Source organism: Vulpes vulpes, chromosome 5 (genome assembly GCF_048418805.1).
Source record: "Vulpes vulpes isolate BD-2025 chromosome 5, VulVul3, whole genome shotgun sequence".
NCBI classification, from domain to species: Eukaryota; Metazoa; Chordata; class Mammalia; order Carnivora; family Canidae; genus Vulpes; species Vulpes vulpes.
This window is the reverse complement of record NC_132784.1, coordinates 45,528,004-45,549,100: the sequence shown is the minus strand read 5'-3', so window position 1 is coordinate 45,549,100 and position 21,097 is coordinate 45,528,004. Positions and strand designations below refer to the sequence as shown.

General features: G+C 39.5%; 1 protein-coding gene across 4 annotated transcripts in view; it reads right to left on the bottom strand.

The window, feature by feature from the left end:
* The window catches only part of SERPINB5 (serpin family B member 5), a 74,135-nt gene that overhangs the window by 35,144 nt on the left and 17,894 nt on the right, over positions 1-21,097 (bottom strand). For all 4 annotated transcript variants that reach the window (XM_025997713.2, XM_025997714.2, XM_072758052.1 and 1 more), the window contains exon 2: positions 2,330-2,414. In XM_025997713.2, coding sequence (XP_025853498.1) covers positions 2,330-2,358 — 29 coding nt within the window. In that variant the 5' untranslated portion in view covers positions 2,359-2,414. The remainder of the gene's footprint in view (positions 1-2,329; positions 2,415-21,097) is intronic.

Sequence of the window (21,097 nt, the reverse complement as noted above, 5' to 3'; positions counted from 1 at the left end):
GGCTACCCCTGCTTTCTTTTGAGGACCATTTGAATGGTAAATTATTCTCCAACCTTTTATTTTCAGGCTGTAGGTGTCCTTCTGTCTAAAATGAGTCTCTTGTAGACAGCAAATAGATGGGTCCTGCTTTTTTATCCAGTCTGACACCCTGCACCTTTTGAAGGGGTCATTAAGCCCGTTCACGTTCAGAGTTACTATTGAAAGATATGAGTTTAGTGTCATCATGATATCTATTCAGTCCTTGTTTTTGTGGATTGTTCCACTGGACTTATTCTTAAAGGGGAATTTTAAGAGTCCCCCTTAAAATTTCTTGCAGAGCTGGTTTGGAGGTCACATATTCTTTCAGTTCCTGCCTGTCTTGGAAGGTCCTTCCATTCTGAATGAGAGCCTTGCTGGATAGAGTATTCTTGGCTGCATGTTCTTCTCATTTAGGACCCTGAATATATCCTGCCAGCCCTTTCTGGCCTGACAGGTCTCTGTGGGAGGGTCCACTGCTAATCTAATACTTCTCCCCATATACATTAGGGATCTCTTGTCTCTTGCTGCTTTAAGGATCTTCTCTTTATCTTTGGAATTTGCAAGTTGCACTATTATCTGTTGGGGTGTTGAACGGTTTTTATTTATTTTAGGGGGGGGATCTCTCTATCTCCTGGATCTGAATGCCTGTTTCCCTCCCCAAATTAGGGAAGTTCTCAGCTATGATTTGTTCAAATATGCTTTCTGGTCCTCTATCCCTTTCAGCGTCCTCTGTAACCACAATTGAACATAGATTTTTTCCTTCTGAGACTGTCATTTATTTCCCTTAACCTTTACCTTTATTTCCCTTCCCTTAACCTTTACCTTTATTTCCCTTCCCTTAACCTTCCTCGTTAAGGAAAGGTTTTGTTTTTCTCTTTTTTTCCTCAGCTTCCTTCCTTGCCATCAACTTGTCTTCTATGTCACTCACTCTTTCTTCTACCTCATTAACCCTCATCGTTAGGACCTCCAGTTTGGATTGCATCTCATTTAATTGATTTTTTATTTCGGCCTGATTAGATCTAAATTCTAGAAGGAGTCTCTTCAGGAGTCATGAAGTCTCTTGAATCCTTTATGCTTTTTTCCAGAGCCACCAGTAGCTTTATAATTGTGCTCCTGAATTGGCTTTCTGACATCGAATTGTAATCCAAATTCTGTAACTCTGTAGCAGAGAGTACTGTTTCTGATTCTTTCTTTTGTGGTGAGTTCTTCTTTCTAGTAATTTTGCTCAGTGCAGAGTGGCTAAAAACAAGTTGTACTTGTTAGAAGTGCACTCTTCTCTCTGTAGCATTCCAGCTGTCTCTCTTTAAATCTCAGGCTGAATTCATACGTTTTCAGGATGATCTGAAAGTTATCTAGGTAAGTTGTTGGGGACAGGTGACTTGGGGACCCTACTCTTCCTCCATCTTGCCTCAGTCAAAAATTCTTGAATTCTCTCCTCAGATACCTACAAATCAAGTGTTTTTTTTTTTCTTTTTTTCACTGCTGATAGGTATGATTCCCACTGACTCATCTGCAAGTTCTCCTGTACAACAGAGGAATAATGAGAACCATGCACATTTCCAGCTATTCACAGAAATCACACAATAAGGCCCCACCTAGTCCCTGAAAACAGTCACCTTCTTTTCATACGTGGAAAAACTGAAATTAGAAAGTTAAGGCAACTTTACCCTAGAGTTTCTGATTGAGATAGAAACAAAAATGTGTTCAAAACCCCAGATTTGGGCCAGCCCCGGTGGCTCAGCGGTTTAGCGCCACCTTCGGCCTTGGCATGATCCTGGAGATGGGGATCGAGTCCCACGTCAGGCTCCCTGCATGGAGCCTGTTTCTCCCTCTGCCTGTGTCTCTGCCTCTGTGTGTGTGTGTGTTTTTCATGAATAAATAAAATCTTTATTAAAAAAACCCAGATTGATAATCATTTACCTAAACTATGTCCATTTTAAGAATTCAACAGCCTAACACGTCTTTCATGCTTTTTGACTTATCAACATCTAGAGAAGGCTAAAATTCTGTCTAGAAGAAATTTTATATTAAATGATAACCTGTAATGGAAAATGACTCACACGAAATTTCTACTCAGATGCAAAGTTACAGGGGGAAAAAAAACCTACACTGAAAAAAAAAAAAAGGGTAAAACAAGACTCCAGAATTAAACCAATACCAGATAGCATAAGTGATGTAATTCTTCATACTGAATGTCAAGGTATATCCAAGCAGAAAATTCAAATCAAATTCAAATATCAAATCACTTATATTCGGTTGATGAATATAAAGGAAAAGAATGTGACAGTGTGGGAAAGAGGATTCAACTCACCTCAGAGTCAATTCTAAGCCACACTCCATGGCTCAGTAGGTATTAATTATCAACAAGAGACTTAGCTTCCCTGGGCCTCAGCTTCCTGCAATGTAAAAAGGAGAGAGGGGTTGGACTCTTGGTTCTAACATTCCCTGTAGATGTAAAGGTCACAGAGTGAAACTTGCCCTTAACTAACCAAAAAAGCTCAACAACTCTGGGAAATGAATAGTATGGAATGCTTTGAATGTCACATAAAAATGACATGAAAATTAAATATATTAATTCATTAATGACTGGATTTAAATTCATTAGGTAATCAAGTTATGTGATCCAGTGACTTCTCATTCAGTTTTTCAAATATTTGCATCTTATAATTTTTCTTTTATATGTAATTCTTACAAAAGGAACAAATATAAGAATCAAAATACAATCTTTCCAAAACATCCAGTAGAAATAAGAACTTCAATACAGCTGATAGAAATGTGAATTAGTCAGCTCTTCTGGGAAATAATTTGGCAATATATTACCTTTTTAATATTCATCCCCTTTGACCCAATAATACAGCTTTTAGAAATCTTTCTTAACATTGACCAATAAAGGGACCCCTGGGTGGCTCAGTGGTTGAGCGTCGGCCCTGGGCTCAGGGTGTGATTTCAGGGTCCTGGGATCGAGTTCCCCATCAGGCTCCTCACAGAGAGCCTGCTTCTCCCTCTGCCTATGTCTCTGCCTCTCTCTCTGTCTCTCATGGATAAATAAACAAAATCTTTTTAAAAATTGACAAAGTAAATGATTAATGTACAGAAATATCTACAGTAATATTATTTATAACAGAAAAACTAGCAACCAGCTGAATGTCCACTTTTTTTTTTAAGCTATTATTTATTGGGACACCTGGGTGGCTCAGTGGTTGAGTGTCTGCCTTCAGCTCAGGGCACGATCCCAGGGTCCTGCAATCCAGTCCCACACTGGGCTCTCTGTCAAGGAGCCTGCTTCTCATATCAAGGAGCCTGCCTGAATATCCATCTATAAGGAAAATATATGTTTTTGAAGAGTAGCACTCATAAGATTAAGTTGCATATCAGAAGGTATATATATATATATTCGTTTTTAGAGACTTTGGTTCTTGCTTTAATGCACTTAAGGTTGACAAATGATGTGTGTGTGTATTCAGAAGACTTAAAGACAATGCATCAAATAATTTAACAGTAATTCTTTCCAGCTGATGAAATTGAAAGTGATTTTTAGTTTCTTTCGATGCTTCCCTGTATCTGCCCAATTTCCTAGAATCATATTTTATTTCTTATTATTGAAAGTTATGTTTCTTCACAAGTTACTTCTCAAAAAAGCTGTCCGCCACAACTGGGCCTTTGCATAATAAATCTCTAGTTGTAGTCAATGATTACCCGTGCTGTACAATAAAGGCTATACAACTCAAACACAAAATGGTGTTTTTAAGAAGCAGAAATTCCAGAGAATCCTTTAAAGAGGTCCAGGACCGCTCAGCAGCCCCACAGAAACTGGTGTCACATCTGAGTCTAGCAACCAGGCCCAACCCCTCCCTAGATGAGCCAGGCCAAGGAGGACAGGAGCCCAACACCCTGGAGCACCTCCAAGAGGATCCCCACCCCAGGAGGAGAGCACAAGTGAGAACAGGCCTGGCCCTCTTTCTCCCTCTTCCCACCTCCTCCCCCACAGGATCAGCGGCCATGCTGACTCAGTTGCAGGCCTTGCTCTGTATCTGGCTACATGATGCAACTAAAGGAGAAGTCTCAAAGGAGACTTCTCAAGGAGAAGTCCACAAGCAGTTCTAAAGGAAACTTGGCCATCACCAAGTCCAAATCCCTTGTTTCCAAATGGTGAAACTTAACCCCACACTCTCTCATACGCACATTTTTAAAAGTGATCTAAGAATTTCACTACCTGCCTGTTAATAACCTATTTTATATAAGTTCTATTTTTATTCCATTTTATAAATAAAAAAAAAGGAGGGACAGGGCTACAAAATAACTTCCCTCAGGTCACAATGTTATAGTAAATGGTAGAACCAGATTCTGGCTTAAATCCAAGTGGTACCCTCAACAAATACACTGCACTCTTGTAAGAAGCACCATCCTCTTGGTTTAATCTGAATTTTAATGTATCCATTTCATGTGGACTACGGAATATGTTGTGTAAAATACATGAAGCACTCCTTCCTCTCATGATCATTAGTTCTGTGATAACAGGACCAACTAAATGAGACAGTGAATGTAAGAACTTGTCTCTTAGAAACATGAAGTCAACTGGCTTCACTTGCTAAAGGAGGAAATTTTCAAGGAGAGTTCCAAGGAATTTGGGGGAAGGAGGAGAAATATATGAATCAACCCACACTATGTATCTAAGGCACCATGTCAGGCTCCTCACATGAGAACTCTAGTTCAGGGCTCTACCTCCTGAGATGAGATTTAAAGGTGAAACTTTCTATCCAGTGTCATCATTTCCCCCAGTCCTGGAGGACCCTGAGATTTGCTTGCTGGAGCTCCAAATCCTCCCAATGTGATACTTGAACCTGACCTTTCTTCTCTGAGCCTCATTCTGTATGTGTATCCCTTCATTCACACCCACATATCATGTGCATTTGAGCATGGCTTCTCAGTAGACCCCAAACCACATGACAGCAGGACCACATTTTATTTATCTCTACATTCGTATTCCCCTTCCTAGAACTCACATAGTGCTTTGCACACTAACGTTACATAAACATACCATAAATTTATAAAAACTATTCATGAGCAGAAATCTATAGTAGGAAAGCAATAAGCTATCTGTAGCAATGTTGAGTGCAGACAATGACTGTCATGAAAGCAACTGATGTCCAATTCCAAGAGAGTTGCTATTTTAGTATTTTGAAACCTAAAGAATTAAAAATTATAGTAAATAAATCAAAGTTTTCTTTTTCTATCTAATTAGATCAAAATGCTCACATTACTGGTTCTTTGACACTGTTGTGCATCAGAATTTTGATGGGGGTGGGGGAAGAGGAGTAGTAGGGGGACGAGAAGAAGGGGACAGGAGAGGAAGTATAGTCAAAGTGCAGACCAGATCCAAATCTCCAGACACTGTGATTCAATATGTCTGGGCCCTGGAATCTGAATTCCTTTCAGTGGTTCAGGACTGGTTGTTCACAGATCATCCCTTCAAAATCACAGGCTTCTGTCAGTTTCCTCACTGACACAGGCCATCCAATGGTTTGTGCTGATTCTAGCATGAGACTGGCTGATTCCCAGCTCTGCCATTTACTGACTCCACGGCCTTGGACAATCGCTAAACTCACTTCACCCCAGTCTCCTCATCTGTAATATGAGGTGATATGAGCAACTCTTCGTCTAATGGGGACTAAAGGAGAGAACATGTTATCAAATGCCTTGAATATTGCCTGCCACCAATAAAGGTCCAATAAATGTTAACTATCGTGATTTTTACTCACTAAAACCTGTCATGAGGTTACAAATCTCAGAGAAGTTAGTTTTACCTAGATAGTAAATATAGAGAAAAAAAAGTGTAGATTATTTATTAAATGGAAAAAAAATTAAGTCAAGAAAAATTTTAGAGGAACCACAAATCACTGGTTGTACCACATGCATGCACAGACATACGCACACACACACACACACACACACACACACACACACAAACATACACACACCAAAATTTTACAAGGTCTTCCCTTTCTACATTTAGGTCTGGGTTTCTTATAAATAGCAAAGAGCAACAGCAAAAGAAAAATATGAAAAACAAAAATAAAAGCTAAATTTACTAATAGTAAGAGAGGAGGATTAAGACTTTGAATAAGGGACAACCCCCTCCCCCCGCCCCCCCACCCCCCCTTCCCACACCCCCTCCCGCCCGCCCTCCCTCCCGTCCCACCCCCCCTCCGCGCGCCCGGTGCGCGCGCAGCTGTCCCCCTCCCTCCCTAAAAAAAAAAAAAAAAAGACTTTGAATAAGGGAGTATGTATTTAATATTTCATGTTAAATTTCATATTAGTACTTTACAACTTAAGAGTTTTTATTTACACCCAGCATTTCCCCAAAGGAATTTTGTGTATCTCTTTCAAGTCAGTTACATATCATGATTCCAATTTTATAAATGAGAAAAGTGACGTTAGAAATTTAAGTAATTACTAGGGAGAGATGGAGTTAAGCTCACACCCAGAACTCAGACTCCAAAGGCCAAGCCTGTACAAATGCCATATTGCCTCCACTTCTTAAAAAAAAAAAAAAAAAAACCACACACACAAAAGGTAGCAAATAAGTGTAGAATCCTAATTATAGCTCAAGAACAGAAGAAAATAAATGAATCAAAGATGAATCCCCTGACATCTATTATCAGTTTTCTTTTCAAGCCCAAAGACTCACTGCAAAGGCAAACCACCACCATGGCTCGCTTAGAATCAAGTTCCCTCCCACCCCTGGAGCAAAGGGCCATTCATTGGCGGGAGTCATGGCTGCCCTCCCTTATGGGAGTCTCCTACACTTCCCTCTATGATAGAGCCATGATTGCTGCTCACCCCTAAATTGAATTATATTCTCAGCTCCACCACTTGTTAGTATTACAAGGATGATGTATTCACTCTCCCTGTGTAAACAATGTGTCCTTCATATTAGTTTTCAACCTACTTTCTTCAAGCCTCTAGTATTCCTGGATTCAATGAGCGAACTAGCGTTAACATACATGACTTCACAGGAAGGTATCATTAGCCAGAGAAGGAGGAGCCTAAGGAAAGTGAAGCAAGGCTCTGAGTAGATTTGGAGTAGGAGGAGGCCGTGTTAGATGGGCAGGATCCCTCCTCCCTCCTCTTTACCCATCCAAAAGATTACAAGGATGCCTTTAAACAGTGAGCAGCCATAACATCAAAGCTAGCTTTAGTTTATGTTAGGAGAAAAGCTAAGAAGGAATGCAGTTCCTTAAAAAAAAAAAGAAAAAAGAAAAAAAAATAAGTCAATAAATAGGTTTATTGGCACATGAATTGAGAATTAAAAAGAGACAAGAAACAGGAAGTGCAAATTAAACTGAGATTTCTCACCTGGGAAGTCTTACATGTAGCATCTGATTCCTGAACTAAAAGTCTGGAGTGCCTGGAATGTATTTGTAGTTCTTTTCAAGGAGGAGATAAGCTCTCAAGTCATCATTAAGCTCACCAGTTGGATTTTAGTTTAAGAGAGGTGGTTAGGTGACTATAAGACAAAACTAATGTCAGAAGGAGGCTTCTGGGTTTCTTCTTTTTGAAAAACTCCTTCCGTTGCCTTGATTTTCACCTCGCTCTCATACCACTGGCAGCAATGTTTGTGCTGATGAGGCAACGTTGTCCAAGTCTAAGCAATTACAGGCTGGTGGAGCAATTAGCCTGGGTGGAGAACACAAATTCTGTATGTTCCAGCTCCAAGGTATTGGTATTATTTTAACTTCATCATCTCTATGATGAAAAATCTGAATGCTGGGGCACCTGGGTGACTCAGTGGTTGAGCATCTGCCTTTGGCTCAGGTTGTGATCCTGGGGTCCTGGGATCAAGTTCTGCATCAGGCTCCTGGCAAAGATCCTGCTTCTCCCTCTGCCTATGTCTCTGCCTCTGTGTGTGTGTGTGTGTGTGTGTCTCTCATGAATAAATAAAATCTTTAAGAAAAGAAAAGAAAAGAAAAAAGAAAGAAAGAAAGAAAGAAAGAAGAGAAAGAAAGAAAGAAAAGAAAGAAAGAAAGAAAGAAAGAAAGAAAGAAAGAAGAAAGAAAGAAAGAAAGAAAGAAAGAAAGAAAGAAAGAAAGAAGAAAGAAAAAGAAAGAAAGAAAGAAAGAAAGAAAGAAAGAAAGAAAGAAAGAAAGAAAGATCTGAATGCCAACCCTGGTGTTGAGACGACTGATTCCCAAAAATTATATCATCTCTTTTTTGATCAAGGCTCACAATTAAATGTTATCTATCAGTAGGAACTATGTTCAAAACTTAACATAAATATTATCTTGCCTTTACTCAAGAATTAATCAGTACACTAAACCAGTATAGACTAAATTAGAGAAAAATAGCATCTTCCAAATGCCAGATGTACAATAGTTGAGGGGTCTGAATCTAGTGGAGAGTTTCCAGTCCCTGTCACACTAAAAGAATTTTCATAGTGGCCACATGTGGCAAGATATTTGTTTTTTGTCATCTGACAAACATTTGCTCGCCAGCTGCCATGCGTCAGACATTACAATGTCAAATGCTTCTCTCATAATACCCATGGCACAGCAGGTCCTCAAATTTCTGCACCCTCCATAGTCCATGGTGTCAGAACTGACTCAGTGGTCTCTACTCTCTTTTTCTCTGGCTCTTTCTGAATCTTTCTTCCCAGCATGAAATTCTACATTAAGCCATACACAAATTATATTCTCATCTTTCATGATGCCCTGTCAGTTTGAGGCAGGTTGCTCTTGTTTCTTCTTCAAGTCTCCCTTTTCTTATCTTTCAAATGAGGTTAATAACACCTGCCTGTTAGGGAGATGAGAGAAATAATTATTCCTGAAATGCTTTGAAGATGAAAAGGGCCACATGACACTCGATGCTCGTTGTCTGGCAAAAGATGCTGAATTTTCCATTTGCATTAGCACGTTCTTCAGGAAAATGAAAGATGAGACTGTCATAAAGAGTTTGTATGGTTAATTCTTGGCTAATGAGCAAACGCCATCCATAGTTACATTCTTCCACTGTCTTAAAGAACATACTGTCTTAATCAATTTACTGTTTTGAGAACAGATGCAAAAAAAGGGAAAGAACCTAACATATATTTTGTCTTTTCTGTGCAAATCTCATAACTAAGCAATTGATAAAGAATTTTCACTTTATAGTTGTATTCCAGCTAGTGAATAAAGAAATGATGGGATCAGAGCACCACCATATAACTGTGAGTGAACTAGTACAAGTAGGCCATGATCATCAATGGTTGATATCATCACAAAAGGAGACACAGTTGGACATGGTGTATTTCTTTTTATTTAAAGATTTTATTTATTTGAGAGAGAGTGGGCGCACAAGTGGGGGGAGGGGAAAGGAAGAGGGACAAGCAGACTCCCTGCTGACATTATTGAAACATAAAGACAACTGGAAAGATGTGGATGAGACCTGTGCATTAGGTAATAGTACCATGTGGATAAAGAAGATGTGCTGCACACACAGGCACGCGCACACACACACACACATATACACACACAAAGGAATATTACTCAGCCATCAAAAAAGAATGAAGTCTTGCCACTCACAACAATGTGGATGGAACTAAAGTGTATTATACTAGGTAAAAATCAATCAGAGAAAGACAAAAATCATATAATTTCACTAATATGTGGGATTTAAGAAACAAAACAGATGAACATATGGGAAGGGAACAAAAAAAGAGAGAGAGGGAAACAAATCATAAAAGACAATAGAGAAACTAAGGGTTGATAGGAGGTGGATGGGGAACGGACTAAATGGGTGGTAGGTATTAAGGAGGACACTTATGATGAGCACTGGGTGTTATATATAAGTGATGAATCACTGAATTCTACTCCTGAAACCAATATTATACTATATGTTAACTAACTAGAATTTAAATAAAAATTTGAGGGAAAAAACCATAACAGTATTATGTCAATGATTACTCCCTGATTATGACACTTGTACTATGAATGGAAGAAAATGTCTTGGTTTTGAAACACATGTTGAAATACTCTCATTGACAGATACTGAGAGGTAATAGGGCTACACGTCTGTAACTATTCTCAAGTGGTAGAGGCAGAGAGGGAACAATAAGGCAATCAGGTAAAATAATAACAGTTGGAGAATTTAGGTAAAGAATATAAGGGTATACCTTGAATTATCATTGTAATTTTTCCATTAAGTCTGAAAAGTTTTAAAAAATCAATTTGAGCAACCTTAGAATAAGTGGAATTTTAAAGCTAAAACTTTGTGACTTTAGTTCACTTTATACAGTAACACAAAAGAATTCGGAACATCAAATCAAATGTTTTGAACCTGAGGTAGAATATTCAAATAAGCAGAACTCCAGGGCAAAGAATTAGGGGGTCCCACCTAGACAAGAAGAAACCAGGGTGATCCACGGGTCACGGTCTGAAGAACCATTTCCTCCAACAAACAAGAGTAGGGTGTGGCATACTCAGGGGCCAGTCATTTCCATCCAAGGTCTAGCTCTGAGGAAATCAAGCTCCTGTTCCCCATTTCTGTTCTCCTTACCCCACAGAAGTATCAAGATGAAATTCTGGAATGGATGGAGAGTAACCAAAGCAATGTGATTTGGGCAAGATCAAAAGTACTCACACCTCATAGAATGTTTCTGTGTTTCATTTCATTTTCTTATATTTCCAAATGTATTTCAATTAACATACATAGCTTTTATAATTAAGACTCCACAGCACTACTGACAAGAGCAGAAACCAATACTTCCCCTTTCAAGAAGATATTCTAGATAAAACATGGCATATAGTAATTATAACTTTGATCAAAATAACACCTAGATGTGTTATAAAAATTAAAAATTAATCTAAAACCAGAACACAAAACCTACAGGAATCTTTTATCCATATAAAAATGAGTTTTCTCAGAATTCTCTGAGACAAATACAAATGATTATACCTTGGGTACATAAAGGAAATAAAATCTAGGTCTCCTCTTTTATAATGCTGTAGTTAGAATGTTAACGGTTAAAGAGCTAGGGATGTTATAAATCAATGGAACTGTGATCATTGTGTAAGGAAAGGAGTAGGGAGTCACCATGATTACTCACAGATCCTCAGTGTCTCTTAAGATCCAGAACATGTTTGTTAACACCTAAAATCTGATATGTGTAAGCTTTTTTTTTTTTCACCTAAGGTGTGTGGTACTTTTGGATAATCTTACCTATAGCCAAAATATATAGCAATTCATAGTATGAGAAAACATCCAAGTGTGAAAGAAAAGTCTAGAATGATGAAGAAAAACTATATATAAATATATATATATATATTATATACATATATACATACATGTATATATACATATATATTTATATTAGAATTGTTTGTCATACAGAGAAGCACTTAAGTTAGCCAGTTGCTATGGGCTGAATATTATGTCCCCTCACACACAAATTCATATGTTGAAACCTAATGCCCAGTGTGATGGTATTAGGAGGTGCAGCCTTTGGGACGTGCTTCGGGCATGAGTGTGGGGTTCGGTGTTATTTATGAGATTAGTATTTTTATAAAAAGAGACCCCACAGAGCTCCCTAGACCCCTCCACCACATGACGACACAGTGGAAAGACAGCCATCTATGAAACAGAAAGTGGGCCCTCTCATCAGACATTGAGTTTGCAGGTATCTTCATTTTGGACTTCTAGCCTTTAGAACTGTGAGAAGGAAGTCTCTATTGTTATAAGATTTAAAGCCTGATGGAATTCCCCTTGCTAGGTTTTGCACTTGCCTGAGACCCATCACCCTTTCTTCTTTCCCATTTCTCCATTTTGGAATGGGAAAATCTATCCTATGCCTCTCCCATCATTATATATCACTTGTCTTGTTTCACTGATACACCGCTGGAGAGGAATTTTGCCTCAGGATGAGTCATGCCTCAAGTCTCACCTGTATCTGATTTAGATGATGCTGAGATGAAACTTTGGGCTTTACACTTTAGAGCTGATGCTAGAATGAGTTAAGATTCCTGGAGCTATTCAGGGAATGAAGGCATTTTGCATGCAAGAAGAGCATGAATTTGACAGGGCCAGGGGAATGATTTTATAGACTAAATATTTGTGATCCCCCCAAAATTCATATGTGGACGCCCTAACCCTCAATATGATAGTATTTGGAGATGGAAGGAAATTAAGGTTATAGAAGTTCCAATAGATGGGTCCCTCATAAGGAATCAGTGGCCTTATAAGGGGAGGAAGAGACAAAGATTGATTTTTCTCTCTCCATGATATGAGGACACAGCAAGAAGGCATCTCCAAGCCAGAAAGAAACTCATCAGGTACCGAATCAACCAGTACCTAGATCTAGGACTTCCCAGCCTCCAGACCTGTGAGATATACATTTCTGTGGTTTAAATCACTCAGTCTATGGTATTTTGTTCTGGCAGCCCAAGCTGACTAATGCAGATACTAAAACAATTTAATGGGGGAAAGAAGAGTCTTTTCAAAAAATAGTGCTGGGAGAGCTGGATAACCACATGTAAAAGAATAAAGTTGGGCCCTTTACCTCATACCAAATGCAAAAATTAACTCCAGATTACCTAAATATTAAGGCAAATGCTATAAAAACTTTTAGAAAAAAAACACAGGAGGAAATCTTTGTGACCTTGGATTAATCAATGGTCTCTTAGGACATCAAAAGGCACAAGCAACAAAAGAAAAAAATAAGTAAATTGGTCTTCATCATAATTAAAACTTTAGTGCTGTGAAGAACACCACCAAGAAAATGAAAAGACAAAAAAAATAATAACTCACAGAATGGGAGTAAACATTGGCAAATCAAGTAAGGGGTTTGAATCCAAAATATATGAAGAATTCCTATCTTCCAATAAAAAAGGCAAACAACTTTTTTTTTAAAGTGAGCTCAGGATTTGAATAGATATTTCTCCGAGGAAGGTATATTAATGGCCAGTAAGTACATGAAAAGATGCTCGATCTCATTAATGATTAGGAAAATACAAATAAAAACCATAAGATACTACTTCAGACCCACTACAATGGCTATAATTTAAAAGAAAATAATAAATATTAAAGGTGTAGGGCAGCCCTGGTGGCACAGCGGTTTAGTGCCGTCTGCAGCCCAGGGCGTGATCCTGGAGACCCTGGATCGAGTCCCACGTCAGGCTCTCTGTATGATTGCTGCTTCTCCCTCTGCCTGTGTCTCTGCCTCTGTCTCTATGAATAAATAAATAAAATCTTTTAAAAAAATAAATAAAGGTGTAGAGAAACTGGGACTCTCAGACATTTCTAGCTAGAATGTAAAATGGTACAACTGCTTTGGAAAGCAGTCTGGCAGTTCCTCAAAATACCAAACAAACGACCCAGCAATCTCACCCTTTGGTATATACACCCCCAAAATGAAAACATATGTGCACAAAAACTTGAACGTAAGTGTCCACAGCAGCAATGTTCATAATAGCCAAAAATAAAACACCCCAAATGTACACCAGCTAATGCATGGATGAATAAAATGTGGTCTGTTCATACAATGCAATATTATTCAGCCATGAGAAGAAAGCTAGTACTGATTCATGCTACAGCATGGACGAAGAGGCTTGAAAACATTATGCTAAGTGAAATAAGTCAATCACAAAGGACCATATATTGTATGATTCTGTCCATATGAAATGCTTAGAATAAGCAAATCTAAAGAAGCAGAAAGCAGAGGGGCATCTGGGTGGCTCAGTTGGGTGAGTGTATGACTTATGATTTTGGCTCAGGTCATGATCTCAGGTCATGGAATCGAGCCCCCAGGAAGGCTCACCCTCAGTTGGCTTGAGCTATTCTCCCTCTGCCCCTCCACTGCTCTCTTATTCTCTCTAAAATAAATAAATAGATCCTTAAAAAACAAGAACAACAACAAAGCAGCAGCAGAAAGTAGATTAGTGGTTGCCTAGGAGAAGTTGGAATGAAATGGGGAGTGACCATGAATGGGTGCCAGGTGTTTTTAGGGTTGATAAAAATGTCTTAAATCAGGTAGAGTGATGATTGCACAACTCCGAATGTACTAAACAACAACAAAAACAGCAACTGAATTGTGCATTTTAAAAGAGTGAATTTTAAGGTGAACTATATCTCAGTAAAGTAGTTATTTAAAAAGGCATTCCAGGGGCACCTGGGTGGCTCAGTCGATTGAGCGTCTACCTTTGGCTCAGGTCATGATCCTGGGGTCCTGGGATGGAGCCCCAGACTGAGTCCCAGGTTGGGCTCCCTATTCAGTGGGGAGTCTGCTTCTCCCTCTCCCTCTGCTATTCATCCCTCCTGTTTATGCTCTCTGGCTCTATCTATCTCTGTGTTAAATAAGTAAATAAATAATATTTTAAAAAATAAAAGACTACCTTAGGAAAGTCAGAGCAACATACAAAGGCTAGTAGCAAAGCAGTCGCAGGTTAAATGAAAATCGTGCTTTGCTGACACTCCTTGAAAGAATCAACAGCTGTTTTAGAGGGTCTAGAAAGGTAAGAAACCCACCCAGATGAACCAGACTGTCACTGAAAGGTGGAGCGGGCACAGGGAGCACGTTGGGGGCAGCCCTGCAGCCCTTGCTTCGAAGGTGTCCCTGCGGACCACCCAGGGGAGGAACGAGACATTCACACTGTGCACAGATACATTGGCAAGTGGCTTGTTTTGCAACATCATACAGGAGCAATGCTTCTCAGTAGCATTCTAGGAATCATTCCAGAGCACTACTAAAAAATCTAAAACCTAGAATGTTAGTCCCTCTTTCAAACGCAAAATCTACCTTCAAAATCAAAGTTTGTGGGTTGTGACCCACTCAGAAAAAATACAATCTTATGTGAATGCACAAAATACACAACATTCCTATATTTAATAAAAAATAGTACTACAGAGAGAGCCCCTCTCTTAAATCAGGAGTTATTGGAGCCATAGGTGGGGCAGTTAAAGGCGGTGTCCAAATAGCCCCAGGCTACTGGAAGCTGTGAGTAAGCTTGAATCTGCCCAAATAGTGTAGCAGCCGGTGATGTCATAGGCCAGGAAGAAGCAGGATGACTGCTGGGGTCACACCCCTCCATAGATGTTGTGCCAGGTCAGACATGAAACACTGCAAATGAGGACATAAGTGATTAAGTCTTTTCTTTATTATACTTAACTTATGTTGCATTGAGACTCAAAACAATTATTAAATGGGAAGAAACAAGGAGCAATTGTTCTGGGCAGCCCCAGCTTGGTAGGAACTGACTGACTTATCTGGAAGGGGTCTCTTGCCACAGTGAGTACAAGTCACTGGTATGTGTGGGGGAGACTACTCCTCACCCTCCTTTACTAGAACAACATTCATGATAAATCAGCAACATAGTCTTTTTTTTTTTTTTTTTTTTAGCATAGTCTTCATCCATTAACAAAGTTGTATCCAACTGGTTGGTTGATCATTCATCACAGTACATGCATGAGCCCTACCTAGCCTATGAAACAATGTTTAAAAATAGTTTTTAATGGGGGCAATTTTCCATGAAGGCATTTTGATCATCAGTTCATTTGAATTTCAAAACTGAATCAAATTCTTTAAAAAAAAAAATTATTCTTCATTCTTCCATAGCATCTCTTGGTGGAAGGAGGTAGCAAACTATATTAGAAGAGGTCTTTGGCCCCAGAATCCAATGCAGGTTTCAATATTCACAGGATATATGCCCTCAGATTAATTATACAACTTTTTGGAGGCATGGGTTGTTTTTTTTTTTTTTAATCTATAAAATGGGGATAATTACACCAAACTCATAGATTGTTGTGAGATTTATTTAAATGCATTAAATTGTAAGTAAACACCATTTTGTCCGTGTTGCAGTTGAATGCAAACTTCACCCTAGGATTCTGTTGTCTAGCAAGGATCCTCCTTGCCCACACTACAAGTTAGAATTAACCGGAGAGCGTTTAACAAAGACAGTTCTCAATCCCCGCCCCCAGAAACTCTGGTGTAATTGATCTGAGGGAGGGAGGCGGGGACCCAAGCATCAATATTAGCAAAAAGCTCCTGGGCAATTCTAAATAGCAGCCAGGGTTAAGAATCACTAGACAGGAAGGAGTGTTCTCAAATTGTGATCCAGCCGAATCACCAGGTTTGGTTGTAAAATAAAGATTCCAGGGCTAGGCCCCATCCTACACTTACTGAGTCAGAATTTCTGAGAAGAGCCCCCAAATCTCCATTTTTAACAACTTCCCCACATAATTAGAATGTGCTAAAATTCAAAACCAGGAAGGAGGCAGGGGAGGGGCTGGGGAGCAGGAGGCTGGAGTGACCAATGCTTCCAAAATCTGGTTGAAAAGACATTTTTCTGAGCCCCACCCCCAGAAAAGATTATCTTGCTTTTGTGTCTCTTCACGTGTTTTTGAGGTTTGGGAATCACTCATCTAGATTTCCACCTCTTCTATCACAGATACAAAGGATAAAACTAGATGATACATGATCCAGAATCTGTATTCAGGATGAGGATACTCCTAAACCCATTTAACTCTCACATTTTAACATGAAAGAACGCGTAGGAGACACAGCTGCCTATTCTTTCGGGAAGGAATGTAAGTTAGTCTGTTGGGATTCCCCACCTTTGCCCTCTCTTTTGAACTTCTTTCAACCCCTCCAGCTTTAAGAAGAGAAAGGGAAAAACAATAATATATTTGTTCAAGAAGAACAGATTCACTAATATATTCAATATATCCATTAGAACGTGTATCTACATATATACATACACAAATATATCTGCACACGTACATACATATATACACATATGTATATGTCCGCATGTATATAGTCATTGAGTTTGAGAATATTTCTTCAGTGGATTGATCCTTCGATGAATTGTGTTGACTTCACTTTTAGCAAGTCCATCTAGAGCCGCTATTCTCATCAAGGGGAATGCCCTGTTCCCTCAGTAAACCATTTGTTTTCCATCCAGGGTAATTGGAACATCCCATTTCCCCTCCCTCTGCTGGTGAACACTTACTCACCTTTAACATCTAGCTCAAATGAGAAGTCTTCTTCCCACAAGTACTGACCCAATAGCATTCTCTCCTACCCTCTTTCCACCAGAAACAAATGTTATTTCTCCCTAGGGCACAACTGCAGCAGGGGTTCGGCATAGGATGACACAAGAGCAATTGTTCTCAGGATGGTCAACAGTCTCTGTGTTCCCTCCAGGAGTTGCTGGTTCTGTTCTTACAAGTTAAACTCTGGAGTAAACTAGACATTTACCCACTGTGCTTTTAGCTAACAAAATACTGTCTGTTATATCTCCCAATATACTGAGAGTGGTCCTAAGGAATTGCTGGAAGCACAGAAAGATTTCAGATGATGATCCATGGAATTCATGGATCATTAGATAATTTTGATCATTCCCATCCTTATAAGAATGAAAATATGGTGTGGATTTAACCAGGAATTGTGATGTAACTATATTGGGAGGATCTGAGGAGGAAAAAGAGGGTGATGGTATAAGAGATAAAATTCTCATCTGCCATCAAAGGAAGTCATTAGGTCTTGTGGGTTGATTGTGCCCCCCAAAAAAGATATTTTGAAATCCTACCCTCCAATACCTAAATGTGACCTTATTGGGAAGTCAGGCAGGTCCTTGTGGATGTAATCAGGTCAAGATGAGGGCTTTAGGATGGGTCCCACACCAGTATGACTGGTGTCCTTAAAAGATGCAGGAAATTTGGACGCAAAAACACACACACGGGGAAGAAGATAGGAAGGTCTACCAGGAAGAGGGCCATGTGATTATGGAGGCAAAAGAATTGGGAGAATTGTTTCTAGATAGTAAAGACTTCCTTCAGCGAGCTTGCTAACACCATTTGACTTCTTAAACTATGCATATGTATTATTTTGATAAAAATGAAAATTAAATTTCAAAAGTAAGCAATAAAACAGTAGTTACATAGTCGAGGTCACAGCTACAACACCTGTAAAACAGATGAAAAAGCCTGTCAGGCTGTGGGCCAGCTACAGTTTCAAAGTTCAATCAGACAAAGCCGGCATTTCAGACAATTCAGATGAAAGATGTCGTATGTTCTAGAAAACTCTGACTCAGGAAGTGGCTCTCATGGTAAAGAAGACACTGATGCAAAGGTATACGAAAGAATTTGAATAAAATTACTTCAGGATTGTGAATTTGGGAAAATGTGATATTTCAAAATGAATGTATTATTTTGTATAACATGATTTTAAGTATGTGTATCAGTAATTGAATTAATTAAATATAAATAGAAAGGAAAAAAGAAATGGACTGGACCAGTCACTGCCTTCAAATAGACAAAATCTTATTTTCCTTATTTTGCAGTTGAGGAAACTGAGAGCCAAAGAGATTAAAAACTTCAATTTGCTCAGCCAGGCAGTGAGCAAGGAAGCCTACAATCTGACCTTGCTGCTTGCTAGTATTTGCAATTTATCATTTGCATAGTATCTTTTAAGTGAGGACAAGAAAGCACCTATCTATAAGCACCATTAACTCTCATGATTCTTTGAGGCAAAAGAGAAATAAATTTTAGTCTTCATGTTAAGTCAATGAAAGGACAGAAAACACAAGATCATTATTATTAATGAGAAAAAAGCCTTTATGTATATAGTGCCTCTGTTGTCAGAAGGCCATGCTAATTAATCCATGATCCTGTTTCTTCATGAAGAAAGCAGATAGCAATTAGCCTCCCTGTTTAACAGATGGGTATACTGAGGCCAAGAGACGCTACCCATAAATCTGATAACTTAGATGAAACAGACCCATTCCTTGAAAGACATAATCTGCCAAAACTCACACAAGAAGAAACAGAAGTCAGTTTATATCTAATAATGTGATTGAATTAATAATGAGTAACCTTCCAAAACGGAATGCACCAAGTAGGTTCACTGATTAATTCTACCAAATATTTAAGGAAAATATACTGATTTTCTACAAACTCTTCTAAAAGATAGAAGCAGAAGGAATATTTTCCAACTCATTCTATGAGGCCATCATTACCCTAATGCCCAAATCAGACAAAGACATTACAAGAAAACGACAGAGCCTTTTCTGACAAAACTGAACATACTCTTGCCATACAATCCAGCAATCTCACTGCTTAATATTTATCCAAGGGATTTGAAAATGTATGTTCACACAAAACCCTGCACATGGATGCTTATAGCAGCTTTACTCATAATTGCCCAAACTTGGAAGCAATCAAAACATTTTTTTAGGTGAATAGACAAATAAATTATGATCCATCCTGACAATGGAATACTATCTAGTGCTAAAAAGAAAGCTACCAAGCCATGAGAAGACATGGGAGACACGTTAAGTGCATATTACTGAGTGAAAAAGCCAATCTGAAAAGACCACATACCATGATTCCAACCACATGGCAGACTGGAAAAGGCAAAATTGTGGGGAGAGTAAAAAGATCAACAGTTACTAGAGGGTGGGTAAGAGGAAGGATGAGTAAGCAAAACACAGCGGATATTTAGGGCAGTGAAAATACTCTGTATGATACCATAATGATCGATGCATGTCATTATGCCTTTATCCAAACCCACAGAATGTACAACCACAGACTATGGACTTTGGGTGATTATGACGTGTCCTTGTTGATTGGCCAATCGTAACAGATGTACCACTCTAGCGAGGGATGTTGACAATGGAGGAGGCTGTGCATGTGTGGGGACGAGCAGTATGGGGGAAATCTCTGCATCTTCCTTTCAACTTTGCTATGAAACGAACACTGCTCTAAAAAGGTAACATATTAAAACAAGAGGCCTAATCGAGGAGTTTAAGTTAGTATCGGCAGTAGTGGGACAAACTGAAATTATGTGCTACCTCTCACCTCCATCAGCCACCCCCCCCAACACACACTATTATCATAAAATGTCTAGGAGAACTTGCTCATTTCCTCATAAGACAAGATATTTGGCTCTTGGATGCCGATGTGAGTGCACAGGTTCTCTGCCCAGGATACGGGCACAGCTCCCATGGGATCTGATCCAGGAGAGGATCGCCCAAACAGGCCCCTGCAAGAGAACCACCAGATTGTACACAGGTATGAATGAGTGTATTTCTGTTGCACATTTGAAAAGAATGTTTCATCACGGCATGGGGCAAGCCCTGTTCTCACAGAATCTTGGCTCGATACAATGAGCTCACACGTTGAGGAAGGGCAAGGAGGGAATTGGGGGGGACAGTTTTTAAAAGGATCCTATTTTAGATCCTGGTCACCCCAGGAATGGAATTCCTGAACAGTACCTTTGAGGAATGAATGCTGACCTCACTGATCCATCATAACATTCATTCCAACTTCGGGATAAATATTTATGTGGTGATAAGAAGGAACGCATATATGTGTGCATTCCCAGAGACATATTTACATCTCAAGGAACGAGAGGCAGAGCAACACGTTTCCCTGGGGACTCGTTTTTTTCTAACGTCTGTCAGCCTCAATGATGACTGGCTCTCCTGGCTCTACTGCCAATGAGTGACATCACCGCTGCCCCACTCAGACAGCACATTTAAAAGAGACACTCAGCTTGACCCACTCAGACACGCTGGGCTTGGGAAGGGCGAGTAATATTTTTATAAGCTACCACATGCTCTTAATTTATTGTGTTTTCAAATGTCTACGCATTTACTCCAGGATAAAAGAAAGCAAGTTTTCATGCCCAAGAAATAAAATAAGCAATCATGTTTCAACAATAACGCTTGAATGGAAAACATGAAAAGAGTAATAAATAAAATTTTTAGAACCATGGCACAAAATGGAATACGGGTTAAGTTCTGTTCCCTTGGAACTCCTCTACTGTGGCTAGCACAACACTCATCTTGACTCAGTTCCCCAGAGTCCCAACACCCTCCCTCACTGGTTCCTGGTGCTGACCTCTGACCCTGCTGTTTCCCAGGCTGTGGGCTCTGTCCTGATGACCTCCTAGTTCTCTCCCCAGACCGCCCCCACACCCCGTCAGCCCCAGCCAACCACCCACTCTCCCCAGCCAGGACCACTTTGGGATGCCTGCTTCTCCTGTGAACTGAGGGGGCTCATGAGATGTCATCGCAGGTGGCTCCCCCTCCATCTGCCTCTCTGGCCT